Raw genomic sequence first — 15,203 nt, forward strand, 5'->3', positions numbered from 1 at the left:
GATACTAATGTTCCCTACCTGGGGATGGGGAGTTTCAGAGATGGGTGGTCTACTTGTACTCTGCTACCATGATAGCCCTTTCTTCACAGGCCAGAGTGAGGGTTCTGCCAGATGCTGAACATATCCCAGTTGTGCATCGGGGACTCAGAAAATAACCACAGGGTGGGTAGGAACCCATCAAATACCTGTGTGATGGACTTGGTCTGAAAGTTTATTTGCTAGCTGTCCTCCATAAGCCTTTCTTAACCAGAGGGATTCTCTTGACATCAGTATCAGCTCGGCCTTCTTAGTGACATTTCTCAGATCCTCCAGAGAAAAATTAGAGAACATTAACCATGTGTGCTTATGGTGTCACTGCAGAGTCATTTTCAGAGGCTAGGCCTCACAATTCATTCATGGACCAGTGGGCTCTAGATCCATAAACTGTGTCTCGAAATCGGACCTGGAAATTGGGTGAAGGATCTAATCTTTCCATTGTGACAGCTGATATCATCCTGCCTACCGGCTGGCAGATTTGTTAATGTCGTTGTTGTGATATCATTTGAACACTATCCTAGTTAACTCTACATCTCTCTGACTTCTCTGGGAACACTAGCATCTATTAACACCCACCACAGGTCAAGGTTCCCTCACTGTCACTCTCGCCTTGCTTCCCAACGCTGTAATTATGTCATTCTTGACTGTGACAGTTACTTACTGCTCTCTTGATTCTGACATCTGAAATCCCATCCAAGTTGTGCTCATTGGGAGCACAATGTAATGGTGGCCACAGCAGCGTCTTTGATCGACTGAGGACAGCCACCCTCAGCTTCCCAAAGATGCCACGGCTCTCCTATTACCTTTAGGAAAGGAGGGTTTCCTGGGCCTTTCCTGAGAACATAGGGGAGATGTTCTTAGGTCTTACCTGGTAGATCCTTCTAGCACTTCCATCTCTCTGAGCCTTCTGACTCCTTCCTTACTAGTGTGCTGCAGAAGTTCTGGAATCTCCACTTCATTAACTGTAGGCCATCATGATGACCAAGCCTCAAAGTGACATCGTAGTGGACTGTTAGGTCTAGTATTTTGCTAGAACCCTGTGAATGCCCATGTTGATAAATTGTGCCCTATCCTGACTTATATTCTACCTTCCCAGTCTAACACCCTTCAGCTACCCTGCTATCCTTATTCCCCTGGTTCTTAGCAGAAAATGCTGTCCAGCCTGTGCGGCTTCTTAGGTACGCAAGTTATCCTCGCCCAGAATGGGCGTTGAACTTCCTGCTCAGGCTGTGCCGGTTATCAGCCTGGCAGCCGTGAGAGAGCAGTAGCCTGAAGGCAGCGGGCAATGGTGAGGCTGGTCTTGAGGAGGACAAAACTGTCTTGCAAGACGCGGGCTTCAGGAGAGGTGGTTGTGCCATCTCCGGGCAGCTGTTCTGCTCGGACAAGATGGGAAATTCTGCTTCGGCTGGCCGGAGTCTTCAGAGATGTTTTCGGGATTCTCTGCCTTGTTCACACAACTATCCCAATCCCAGGTCTCGGGGTCCTACTCTTCCAGTCAGGGCGCCAGCTGTGATACATAAGACCTGTCAAGGTTGCATTCCCACTCTCCCCTGCAGTTCTTCTACGGTTGCTGTTTTACTCTCTTGAGCTTAGCTTGGGTTCCCCAAGAAACTAGGTGTTAGTTATAAGCTACCACTTTATTAAGGAATGAAATCCCAGCAAACAAGAAAGAGGAGAAATAAGAGTGAGTCAGGGAAGGAGGGAGGGCTAATGCAAAAGTGCATTACTGAGCTGACCACCACATGGTATCAAACACCAAGAAATTGCTTGATCCCCCAGGACCATCTCAAGAAGTTGAATGAACTGCATCTCAAGACAGTGTATACAGAGGATTAGGGAGATTTATCCACCGGCTGTTTTCTCCCCCTTGGTCAACTGTTCACCCCTCAACATTAACTAGCCTGCACTTTGGGGTTGTGCCTGTGTGGTCAGCAAATGGGTCTCATGGCATCCAGGCCCCCCACCCCAGAGGCAACAGGAATGCCCTGGGGCGGAAGTGGGAAGACACACAGTGCAGGCCTGAGGTGAGGCACTATTGGGTTGTGCCCGGGAGGGGTCAGATGAGCCCACACTTTGGCACAGCAGGTCAGAACACATGGCTGAGGATTCCAGTGAGAGGTAAGACTGAGAGGATCTGAGGTGGCACTTAAAAGGTGACGTACCACTTAAGGAACCAAAAGATGCTTCCCAGTCTCCTTTGCAGAGAATTGTGCGTGGATGGTAGGTATCCATCATGCTTGACAACAGTGGTGCCAACTGGGGATATCAGGGATGCCGGCAGTGGATGTCCTGGAGTTATTTGTTCTTTGTGCAAGTCAGAAGTCTGTGCTTGCAAAGCCTGAGCGAAGGCAAATGTGAGAATTCTGCCATTGGCAAGGCGAGCTCCCTTCTTGCACCTTTCCGCTGTCGAGTCTACAAAGTGCCTTACTGACCATGGTGCTGCTGAGAGACACATTATTTTTAAGGAAATCCGTTCAACTGAATGGACAACTGCTAAATCTACTGTGAAGGTAATGGATGGTTTGTTCCCAGGCCAATTCCGCCCCCAAACTGAAATTTCTACTAAAGGTTCTTTTGGCATAGCTAGAGTTTCAGGCCTTCTGGTCTTTCCCAAAAATATATTTGGCCCTGATAGTCACTGGTACACAGAAACACCATGTGGACCAAATAGGAACATTTCAAATTGCAACGTGATGTAACCGAATTTTCATGGGAAGCCAAGTATATGGCAGAGTATCACAGAGAAAGAACTTTTGAAGGAATACCGCCATGACCAGTGCAATCATGTTTGCATTTTCATGTGCTCTGTCCTTGTTCATTTATATCGTCACGGTTACTTGCACTAGAATCTCCTTTCAGCCCCCAGCATTTATTCTTGATATTCCCTCGGCCTCTCTGTTTATATCTGTAGTTCCTGAACCCGTCTGGCTTTTGCTCATAAAAGAAACCTCAATTTCTATTTTCATCTTTTTTGTAACCTATGTCAAACTCCTAGCTCTTCCATAATAGTCCATCCCTGGGCCTGTGCACATCCAGGCCTTATTTTTTTTTTTTCTTTAACCACGTGGTCCCTATTTCGGTGTTACAGATATAGTACAGGTGTCCCAGTTAGAAGGAGTTCAAGTGCAATGCCAAGGTTGTACGCCAGGCTCAGGAAATTAACAGGGAGGTTTGAGGTAATGGATAAGATGACTCCAGTATGCTCTAGAATGAGTCTGATACTCGCTCATCCTATGGGCAAAGGTGCTTTTGTGAAGGAGTCTGATCATTAAAAGTGGTGAATTCCTCTTTCCCTCCATTCACTGAATTTCCAGTAGGGAAGTCACGGGCTTAGAGGAAACTAAAATTTGTGGTGGGAATAGGAGCGTTTTAGAAGTTGTCCACTTTGCACTAAAGGGGAATCTATTTTTAAATTCATGGAGAGTATTCGGGACTACAGCTAAGGAACAGGAAGGGGAGCCATGTGAGCCTTGGGAGCGTCTATTACAAATAGAGCAGCATATCCTTCGTGCCAAATCTCAACAAACACTGTTTTTAACCACATCTGTCCAGTGTTTACAGACTGGCTTTTGTTCAAAGAATAAGCTTCGATTTCTATATTCATCTTTTTGATAACCAATGTCAGACTCATAGCTCTTCTGTGATTTCTGCTCCTGAGCCCATAGACAGCAAATCCAGATTGATGAATTCATAGCCGCATACCTTTTTCTTCTTTGCAGCTGTTTGAGCAAAATTCTTACACTTGGCTCTGACTGGGTCAGGTGCCAAACCCTGGGTTCATTGCCCAAGACCAGGGTCGTAAGATGCTCTGATTGACTGGGACTGAGCCACATGTGAATCTCTAGAGTCAAGACCACCCAAGCCACAAGGACTGAGTGGGGAAGAGGGGCCTCCCAGAAGAGAAGCTGGTGCTGTTACCAGAAGAAGAGCAACAAACAAGAGATGTCTACATTGTTGTCTTGCCAGATCTACTCTTCCTTCTGATACAGCCTTTAATAGGTCCAGTTGCTCTGCAAACCAGTAATGTCTAGATTTACACGGGCAAGCCTAGGGATGCTCCATGGGTTCCTCTACAGAGTCACAGGCTTTCCCCTACTTCTTACGAAAGATGCACTGTCTGAAGCTTGGTATCTTTAAACAACTGTGCACTCCTTTCCCCCTTTTTCTTCATAGTAAAAAAAAAAGTTTTTAATACAAAAATTATATAAACATATCACATGTAAAATATAAGCCACCTTACTTTGCTGGAGTTTAAACCCCAAAAACCAGAGACATCATGAGCTGAGCATCTTTATAGACACCACTGTCCACGGAGGTACGTCTGCGTTCTCCTGATAACTGTCAGAGCTACCAAGCCCCAAGTCCTGGTATATATAAGGGATGTATAAGAAATTCAAAAGATACAATTTGTTCCTAGACATGCATCCTTCTCCTGTGAGGCACCCCCCCCCAGGCCATTCCAGCCACTCTCTTAGGCTGCATCCTCAGTACCATGTGTGTCCTAAGTGACAGTCCTGGATCCCTGTATTCGTCTTCTAGTTCTTAGGGCTTCTGTACCTCTCCCCAGGTTGGCATGCCCTTGGTTGTGAATTCTGGTAAAGCATAAGACGTCAAGACACAGGAAAGTTGCTGGATTGTCAAACAGTAAAATAGAGTTTTCCCTTCTCCTTATCTTCCTCCTTCCCTCCCTCCCTTCTTTTTTTTTCCCCCTTTTCTGTCTCTTTTTTCAAGTTTCTCAATGGAGATGAGTGGGGTTTTGGTTAGTATAGAATGAAAATGCAAAGATTTTTATTAAAGTAAAATACCTGAGTTGTGCCTTGAGAGAGCACGTTCGTATTAGCAAAGAAAGTGCTTGTGTTACAGCAGCTCCCATCCGTGAGGGCTGGAGGCCAGTGCTGACATCTCTAAGAGAACAGAGGCGGTACCACCATTCTTCCAAGACGGATCCAGGAGGCTGGTGGGGAGAGCTGTGTGAATGAGGAGGAAGGACGGGAGGCCAGGATGAACTAGCAAAGAGCCAAGGACAAAGGAGGCCAGAGAGGAATCTTCTTTGGATGCTTCTCCACGCTTGGCTCTGTGTGTAGAACTTGGAGAAGTTAGGGTCATGGTAAACGGGTTGCCTCTTTCTCTGCACTCTGGGTGTGTTTAGGCGTAGCTACTAGTACAAATATTTTTCTTCCAGGCTATATTTGCAGAACTCTTGAGATGTTGCATGGATTATGGTGGAGAAGGAGGGGAGGGTAGGGGAGGACAGTTGGAAATGTGAAGTCAAGAGCAAAAACCACACATAGTCTCTGCCTTATGGACTCATTAAGAGGCCATAAGTTAACCTGGAAAATAAAACCCACATATGATGAAAACAATGGAAATCGTCCACGGCTTCCAAGTCGACTGATTCATTTCCTGATTCACTACCCAACATTGTATCTTAGGAGGCCCACAGAGATGCCAGGCCCATCTGCTTTAATTATTTTGTGATGCATTTCAGAAAGAGATTTGAGACTTCTAAGAATTTGAATATGGCCAGAAAGTTCTTCAAACCCAGGCAGGGGGTCCACAGCTCTGCCTGCCCCAGGTGTGGTGCCCGTGTGCACCACACTGATCATGGCTGCTGGGTTTTAACTGGCACCAAACACACAAGGCAAAGGGCACAGACTTGGTCCCTCTGAGGTTCTATCCAAGGACCAGAGAGCAGTTTGCAGGCTCAGGCCCTGCCAGGTGGACGGCTGTCTCTGCCCTTGGGGATTCTCTTTTGCCAGTTGGCGGGGAGGGTTACACCCCTGGATCAAATAAACCACAATTGGATGGATGCAGTCCAGGCATCGGCGTTTCAAAAGCTTCCTGGGGGTTTCTGAAGGATGGACAGGGTTGAGTCCTTCTGGGCTTTCCGGGAAATTCTCTGCCTCTGCCTCTGTTCCCTCCCCTCTCTGTTCCCCATCTCCCTCTCTTTCCTTCCCCCTCTTCCTTCCCTCTAAAAAAAAAACTATTGTGATGATGACGTATTTCTCCAAAAACACATCGACTTTCCTTCTAAATACTGAAAGGGTTGTTTAAACTTGCAGTGTTCTGTTTCTAAGTATTTTCTGGGCATATAGGAGCGTTGTTTTCAGTATGTATATTCATAAAATTATATGCTTCACCTGTGGGCCAGGCTGGTTGGGGCCCCTTAGTGGAAGGAGAAGATTAAGAAACAAGTAATGAGAGGGGCGCCTGGGTGCCTCAGCCATTAAGCGTCTGCCTTTGGCTCAGGTCACAATCCCAGGGTCCTGGGATCGAGCCCCTCATCGAGCTCCCTGCTCGGCAGGAAGCCTGCTTCTCCCTCTCACACTCCTCTTGCTTGTGTTCCCTTTCTTGTTGTCTCTCTCTGATAAATAAATAAAATATTTAAAAGAAAGAAAGAAGTAATGAGGGGATCCTGGGTGTCTCAGTTGGTTAAGCACTAAGCGTCTGCCTTCAGGTCAGGACCTCAGGGTCCTGAGCTCCAACCCTGCGTCAGGCTCCCTGCTCAGCCGAGAGTCTGCTTTTCCCTCTGCCACCCCCCACCCCAACCATGCTCTCTCTCTCAAAAGATTTAACCAAAATCTTAAAAAAAAAAAAAGTAATGGAACTAAAGAAACTTGGGGTCATGATTTTCCATTTCTCCATTATCTTCATTGGCACCTGTACCCACTCATAGGCCTGTGAAGGACACCAAGTCCTCAATTCATTCATTAAAAAGAGATCGATGATAGGGGCGCCTGGGTGGCACAGCGGTTAAGCGTCTGCCTTCGGCTCAGGGCGTGATCCCGGCGTTATAGGATCGAGCCCCACATCAGGCTCCTCTGCTATGAGCCTGCTTCTTCCTCTCCCACTCCCCCTGCTTGTGTTCCCTCTCTCGCTGGCTGTCTCTGTCTCTGTCGAATAAATAAATAAAATCTTTAAAAAAAAAAAAAAGAGATCGATGATAGCTAGCTGGATAGGTAATTTTTAATCCTCACAGTATACCAGCCCTGTGCTAAATATACACTGATAAATAAGAAAATACTCCCACTTTCTTTAAAGATTTTATTTATTTATTTTGAGAGAGAGTGCCTGAGCCAGGGAGAGGGACAGAAGGAGAGGGACAAGCAGACTCCCCACTGAGCAGGGAGCCTGATGCAGGGGTCCATCCCAGGACCCTGGGATCATGACCTGAGCTGATCAGATGCTTAGTTAACTGACTGAGCCACCGAGCCACCCCTAGAAAATACTTTCACTTTTAAGTGGGTTAAACTTAAATATTTTACTGTAACACAAGTTTTAAAATTTGTGGATGGGAACATTTGAGCTGAGTCTCAAAGATGGGGTGGAATTAACAGGGCAAGAGAGGGAAAGGGGATTTCCAGGCAGAAGGGAAACAAGCCGAGGCTCAGCGGTGAGGGGTTGCATGTGTGCTTACGGATCTGCAGGTACCTTGGTTCGGGCTTGCTTTTCACTTGCAGGTTGAGAACTGGCTGTCGATGCACATTATCAGCCTCCCTGCCTCTTTTGAGGGCCTTGGAGGCTTTGACTTTGGATTTAGAGCCTTGCTTTGGCTGGTCTTTCCATCCAAATCGAGCTGCACCACAAATTCAGATTTTGTATGTTTATTCTTTGTGGTGGTGGTTGTTTTCCTCTCTTCCCTGCAGGTTGGCAGGCATGGGGTTGGGGGAGGATGGGGGCGATGAAGTGCGTCCCCATCTGATTCTCAGGCTGTACAACACACGCACGCACACACACACACACACACACACACACACACACGCACACACACTCACCCTTATTAGGGGAGCTGCTTTTCAGTCTCAGGATAAAGACTTTCAGTCTCTAGTTTAGATAAGGTCTCTGAGGCTGCTTTCTGGAATTGGGCCTGGGAATTCAAATTTTTAAAAGCGCTCCCGTCCCCGCCCCCGCCAAGTCCTCCCACAGCACAGTCAGATTGGGACCCACTGTTCTGGTCCCTGGTGCTGACCTGAGAAGGCGACATTCCTAGGGTAACAGCTGACTCAGGCGACGGTAACAAAATGCCAAGCATTGCTCACTCACAGTTCCTTATATTAATTCCGTTAATGCGTATACAGCCCCACAGAGTGAGCTTATAGTTATTCCCATTTCAGAGGAAAGGAAACAGGCACAGAGTTCAAGTGACTTGTGCGGGGCACAGAGCCAGTCCCTGGCAGAGCCTGAGTAAAGCTTTTCTTAATCCACACCGAGATCTCTTCTCTAAGGAGCCGAGACCTCTCGCCCAGCTGTCGCGGAGCACCTGCTGTGTTCCAGGTGCGGTCTGGGTTGTAGCAGGGACGCGGTGTGGCGGTAGCTGCTTCGCCTCTGGCTTCCAGAGGAAGGAAGCGAGGGTTAGGGCATTGGTCAGTTTCTGTGCTCGAACGTCACTGACCACAGGTTTGAGAAGAAATGCGCGCCGTGGATTGTGCCACACAGGCTCCAGTTCCCGCGGGACCACTGCTCTCGGCCGCCGCATCAGGAAGTTGCAGGCCCGTGGCTGCGGAAGAACCGGAAAGAGAAATCTATTTCCCGAAACAGCAGGAATGTGGAGGGACTTTGGAAGTGTAAAGTCGTGCTCTGAGCTGGATAATGAGAGGGTCAAGGAATCGTATTTCAGGATTTGGACAGCATGTCACGGAGCAGGCAGCCACCTTAGGGCAGGAGGTCAGGGGTGGGAAGCCAGAGGCCTTTGTACCCACAGATAGCCTCATAGTCTCCATAATCTTTCCACAAGTATTGTCCTTCACCTCCACTACCCCCCCCTTCTCTGTCTCCCCACCACAGGTCAAGTACAGGTCCTTAGATTCGCTAGAGAGCATTTCCTCCTCTGCTACTCCCTCTAGACCGGTTTCCCTTAGCTTGCTCACGGCGGCCTTTGAGGACCTCTGAGGCAGCCTCGCAGCACATCACAGCTGCAAGGGGCTGGGGGACTCTGGTGAGGGGCAAGGTGCATGTGATTCTCTGTGCTCCCTCTTTCAGGTACCAGCAGTGCTTCTACGGGGTCAACCTGTCCAGTCTCCGGGGCGCTGCCGTGGACGAGTATTTCAGACAGCCAATAGTCGTAAGTGGGCATCATTACAGGCTCTCCCCCGTGTGTTCATCTGTGGATTCGATGGCTTGCTCACTCATGCACCTGGGAGGCAGCGTGCTGCCAGGCTCTGCGGAGCCGTCATCGAAAAGAAGAAAGAGCTCCTTGGAACGCTATGTTCTCAGGTCTTCCCGCTCTCATCTTCCAATCAATTAAGAAAATTCTCAAAGAATGATGCTGTTGAAAGCAAGGAGATTTTCTGACTGCCTTTCAATAAGTAACTTCTAATTCCCCCACTGCCCTGACTCACCCCATGTACACACTCAGCCCTCACACTTGTTCAATAATTCATATCTTCCCATTGATTCTGGTGGCCTTAGGCATAGTAGGGGAGGAAGCTTTGTAAAGTAAATAGCTTAGAATGGGAGCATCGCTGTCAAACAGATCGGGGTTTCAATCGTGGCCCCCTCTAACTGTGTGACCTTGGACAGCAGTAAGTTGGCATTACCCAAAACTGGCTTAATTACTGGCCCTCAGAACCTGCAGAGCCTGGAGCTAGGGACCCACTGCTGGAGTTCAGACAGTGTCACCCAAATCTGATTCTTCCATCCTTATAATTTATCTCCGTTGCCTCTAATTTAACTCTATTGCTAGACAGGGTCTCCCCTCATGGTAGCACGATGGCATCAGGAACTCCAGCCTCAGGGTCTTACAGCCTTTACGTCCCACAGGAGAGCCTGCTCTTCTCTAATAACTTGGGCCAAAGCCCCAGAATTAGTTTAGATAGAGCCTGATTGTCCTCCCTCGGGTCATGTTCCTGCCTGAGAAACCATCTGCAAGGGAAAAGTCATGCACCATTCGGCCAAGCTGGGGTCGCCGGCCGTACCTGGAGCTGAGGGTGGGCTAAGTCTTTATGGAACTTCTTGGAATGCGGAGAAGAGGTAAAATCTGGATGGTTGAAAACACAGCAAACACCTGCTCCAGAAATATTGTGAGGATTGAATGATACAACCTAACAAAGCACTTAGCGCTCAGGAAAGGGTGAAGCACTCCGTGCTTGGTGTATAGTAAGCATGGAATAAATGCTAGCCATCACTGATAATATTCTCATGACCTCATGCCTTCCAAATCCTAACTCTTGTTGAGTTAAAATTTCAGGAAGAAAGCAGTTTTGCTTGGGTTCAGTTTATCCTGACGGAAAGATAATGTCTCTGCTTCTCCCTCCCCCTGCCCCCAGGACACATTCGACTTTAGGATTTTGATGGCTCGGACAGTCAAATACACAGTCAATTTTATGGACTCAGAAGAGGCAGATCTCCACAGGTTTGTAAATACCAGTGTTGCCCTTGGTTTTTAAAATCTCCTCCACCTCTCTCATGCCCAAAACTCAGTGCAGACTTTTGTCACTCATGCAGGGGAGGGATCTTAGGTGGGAGTCACACCCAGGAGTGGTGCGGCAATACTAGTAGCATTTAATGCAAAACGAGGGTAATGCTGCTTCTTCCGTAGGATTGTTTTAAAAGTTGTGTGTGTAAAAGTAAGTAGTAATAGCTTGAACTTACATAGCCAGTCAGTGTTCTGAGCCCTTTCCACATCATGACTCCTTGTGTCCTCACAACAGTGCTCTGCAAATGGTACTATGGTTACCTCCGTCTGAGGACAGGGGTGAGGCAGAGTGGGACAGTAGGTTGCACAAGGTCACAGAATTACTGAGGATGTTAGACGTGGGATTTGAACCATTCAGAAGGCTCCCCAGTCCGGGCTGTTTGATGCCTCACCTAGGCCAATAACCTTAAGAAGAGCTACAACTTGTTTAGTGCTTGCCACGAGGTTGTATACTAGGTGCTGTGCTAAGTGTTTCACGGGCACAGGCTCATTGTCAAAGACAGCACTCAGTAAATGTTTGTTTTTGTCCCCCTTCTGTCCACTGGAAGACACTCTGAAATGAGAACTCATTCCCCGGATGGTGACAGGAATCCCCCTTGGATGACCTTTCACTAGCACTTTGCCTCTTTCTCCCTGAGAAGATCAACGCGAATATATTTTTTTCTGGGTATGCAACCTAAGACCCAGCCAGGTTGTCATTTTGCCTGGGCTCCTGAGGACGCGGGGGCCAGGCTTTAGCAGGTGCAGCTGGGAACACAGACCATCATCTGTCTTGAGCTCACAACAGACAAAGGGTGCTGTCTTAGCCCAGGCTAGAAGTTGCTGCGGTCCTAAGAAGAGACCTCCGTGGCTTGTAACCCAGGAGTCCTTCTCCCCGACACTGTCTGTGCACTGGCACAGCTCTGGCCTGTGTGGCGTCACACACCCTGGCGCCCTGGCCTCGGTCCAGAGCGTCCCTCCTCACTGAGGAAGTAGAAGGAGCTTGGCCAAGTACGTACTGGCAATAGAAGCTTTGGCCTCGAAATGACACAGCTCGCTTCTGCTCACATTTAATTGGTCCAAGGAAATCACACGGCCGTGCCTGAGCCCGGGTGAGTGGTAAGCGTCATCCTACTGTGTGCTCAGCTCAAGAGAGATGGCATTTGGGAACAACTCTAGTAACTCCCATGGGCCCAGACAAAATTGACCTCCATCGGCTTTATGTGCTGCTCCGGACCACCTCCTGAGTCCCAGGGAAGTTTTTGAAAATGATGTCTATGTCAGCTCTCCGTCATTCATTCACATGGGTTGATTGGGCAAATGCTTATTGCGATCTCACTGGGTACCAGGCACGGTGCTGGTGCTTACACAGGCTCAAAGAGTAAATTTTTAAAGTCTACCCTTGTATAGCTCATAGTCTATTTAGAGGAATGCAAAAAAAAAAAAAAAAAAAAGGAAATAATGGCAGTGCAATACCAAACAATTCAGTGTGATCAGCACAATGGAAAACTCAAGAAATGCTCTGACTCAGGTTGAAAGAAGTTAGTGCTTCGGAGCACCATAAATACAAATAAGGTACGACCTCCTTTGAAAATCTTTAGCACACGCACTAACATAAGTCTCCCCTCAGCAGGGACGAATAATACTGTCTTTTGATTGTGAGACACTTTAAAGTTCGCAAAGCACTCTCATATGCATTTTCCCCCATCCGACATGCACAAGATCCTTGCAAGGGAAGTGGGAGAGGTTTTGTCACCTATCAACAGATGACGAAACTGAGATTCAGAGGATTTAAGTGACTTTCCAAGTTAGCCTCTAGACTTTGTTTTATCTTTTCCACTTTTTCTGTTCCCACTCATCCCGCGTGTGGTAGAAACCACGGCCACGTCTTCATGACGCTTGCTGTGGCCCTGTGGGAGTTTCAGTGGCCTCCCTGAAAACTAAATGAACTATGACAATGACCTTCCTAGCTGGATGTGCCCCCTTGGGATCCACTTCATTTTTTAGCGGCCCGACCAGCCTTTCCCTTCCGAGCAGCTGCGTAGCAGGGCTGCCCCAGTTGGATTAGTGCTCTGACTTCTGCAAGGACGGGTGTCACCTGGGTCCTCCTCGTCCTCCTCTCCAGTGCTCACACCCTGCTCCGGATGCTGCATTCCCCCCGGGGAGTTCCAGGTCACTGCAGTGCGGTGATGGGATTCTTGCCAAGTTTTGTCAAGAAGCCACATTGTCAAATGTGCAGCCTCACCCAGGCAGTAATCACACACGGAGAGAACCTTGCTGCCAGAGCCGGAGTGCTTAAGAGAGAAAGAAAATATTCTGGGAGCGTTCCATCTGATCTCTTGAATGTATCTTGTATACCTGTCAACAACAACAAAAATAATTCCAAGTGTTTCTGTTCTCTCTCTCTCTTCTCTTTCCTTGCAGAGTAGAAATCCCCTTTGTGTTTCAGCTGACGCAGTCTGGCCTCGTCCACGGCCTGGCGTTCTGGTTTGACGTGGCCTTTGTCGGATCTCTGTAGGTATCACCCCCTCTGTTCCTAATCTGCCCCGTGCCGTTCTCTACTATGTGTGATCGTAACTTCAAGGTGTTTCAAAGTTAATTTCAGCAATCATAATGCTTGTTTCTCTAGGTTTCAAGAAAATAAAGCACTGATGCCAACGTAACTTTTAGAGTTTAGGGCCAAGTCAAAATGAGACAGTTTTCCATGGTGTCATATCGGCCCTGGCTAAAACACTGTGAAACCTCTTAAACCAATGGATTGGGATTTGAAGGAAGGAGAGAGGGTCCAGGCTTCATCAGCCCTCTTGGTCTTTTCCATAGTAGGTGGTGGAAGGACCCGAAGTCCCCTGCCGTGGCTTCCGTCTCATCATCCTGGTTACAGAGCCTCCTGTGTGCGGGTGTACCCGGAGTCATACCTTCCCCCTCTCTGGTTCACACCTTCAGCTGCTCAGACTGGAGCCCTTCCTCAGAGACAGGCAGGCATGGACCCTAATGCTAACGGCCATGTTAGGTGACATCTCCACCATGGATTCCCTCCCCCCTCCTGAAAAGACTTGAAAGTTTAAGGGAAAGGAGGAGAAAGTCCACCTACAAGTTGACTCTCAGTGTCTGGCGTTCCTTGTAAGGGCTGCGCCATTCCCAGGACCCCCCAAATCTCTGCTCTCCTCCTGACTCGCCTCCTCCCTTGCCGGGCTTTCTCGTGTTTTCCAATGAGTGAAGACAGCTGCTCTGGGTCCCATGACCGGGCAAAAGGAAGTGCACTCTCCTCTCCTGCTTACAGAAACATCCAGGCTCGTCATTTCGCCTGCAGAGGGAGGCGTGCCCGTGGGTCTGTGATAAACCTCACGGGCTTGAGGGGCTCCGGGAGGAGGGGATCCCTGGCAGCCTCGTCCGTGCTGACAATCAGAAAGGAAAGGAAGTATAAGTCATTCCTGCAGCACAGAAGTGTATTTGTCCGAGGGATCCGTGCATGTTTTTCTCAGACTTGCCCCCAGCGAATTCGTTCCTGCAGGAGCAGGGAGATAAGCTTGAAGTGGCGCGCTCCAAGGGGAGCATTTCTTTGAAGTTAAATGCTTTATCCTGAAAAGCTTTTGAAAATTTGCATTCTGATATGCCTAAGTATATTTTGATCTAGAAGCAGTTTATAGTACTTAGCAGTTAAATTTTGTCAGCTGTCCCCCCAAAATCTTCAAGTCAAATTGACCCTGTAGGAAGGAGCACCTTACTCCATCCAAGCCAGAGACACAGCCTGAGCTCAGGACAGGTGACCTTGGTGTTGGAGGCACAGCCAAATGTTCTCACCTCTTCATATGAAAGGAAGAACATGCATGTAAACACATACACATGCAGGATGTCTGAACTGGAAGGACCGTAGAGACCCATCTGCCCCAGGAGATTTTCTGGCTTCCAGAAGCCCCATCAGGTTTCCTGAACAGGTTGGCATGAGACAGTTAAGAGGCCACCAGACTTCTCACCTTGACAGATGCTTTTCAAACAAACCATTTCCCAGTTGAACTCTATTTCTTGTTGGGCTTCTAATGAGCTTTGATTCGGAAGTATAGGTTAATAGAGTGGCCAGGTCCACAGATTTGAAGCCTGGCTCTCCAGCTGTCCTCTGTGTGACGTTGGGCAAGTCCTTTAACCTCTCTGGGCTTACCTCATGGAGTTGTTGTATAGGCTTAGTGGGATAATATACATGAAGCTCTTGGTCCAGTACCCAGCACATGGCAATGACCTTGATTGAGCTGTCCTTATCTTCAAAGGGTTCCATGAGTCGAAAACCCTGGAAACCAACTCTCAACCCAAGTCCCCGGGGCAATCCATTACATTTGGGCCGGGAACATGATTGGCTCTTCACTCTTTTCTTGCCCCGCAGGGTAACTGTTTGGCTGTCAACAGCCCCAACTGAGCCTCTGACTCATTGGTATCAGGTGCGGTGCCTTCTTCACACTCCTCTCTTTGCCAAAGAAGGAGAGACCCTCTCAGGGAAAGTGCTGTTCGTAGCCAACAGACGGTAAGCAGAAAAGTACAGACGGGAGACCACCTCTTTGTATGTGTACGGCTCAGTGATGAGGAAGGGGGGCAGGAGGTGGGAGCCTTTCTGGCACCTAGAAATGGATGGCATGCTTTACGAAAGCCTGGCTGACTTTGCCAGGCGCATTCAGCTACGGAGACTGCCGGCAAACATCCCCCTTGGGCGCAGGACGGCAGGGATGGGGAGCGTGGGATGACTCAAGGGCAGCGTTCTCCGCCTGACTGCGGAGGAAGGAAGGGC

General features: G+C 48.4%; 1 protein-coding gene across 1 annotated transcript in view; it reads left to right on the top strand.

Annotated features, from left to right (window-relative positions):
- The window catches only part of LOC123776427 (histone-arginine methyltransferase CARM1-like), a 267,557-nt gene extending 252,611 nt beyond the window's left edge, over positions 1-14,946 (top strand). The window contains exons 8-11 of the mRNA XM_087858769.1: positions 9,016-9,097; positions 10,302-10,387; positions 12,854-12,943; positions 14,805-14,946. Coding sequence (XP_087714895.1) covers positions 9,016-9,097; positions 10,302-10,387; positions 12,854-12,943; positions 14,805-14,946 — 400 coding nt within the window. The remainder of the gene's footprint in view (positions 1-9,015; positions 9,098-10,301; positions 10,388-12,853; positions 12,944-14,804) is intronic.
- The last annotated feature ends 257 nt before the right edge of the window (positions 14,947-15,203 follow it).

The sequence above is a fragment of the Ursus americanus genome, chromosome 34 (assembly GCF_024610735.1).
Source record: "Ursus americanus isolate L20-20 chromosome 34, mUrsAme1.1.p, whole genome shotgun sequence".
Classification (NCBI taxonomy): domain Eukaryota; kingdom Metazoa; phylum Chordata; class Mammalia; order Carnivora; family Ursidae; genus Ursus; species Ursus americanus.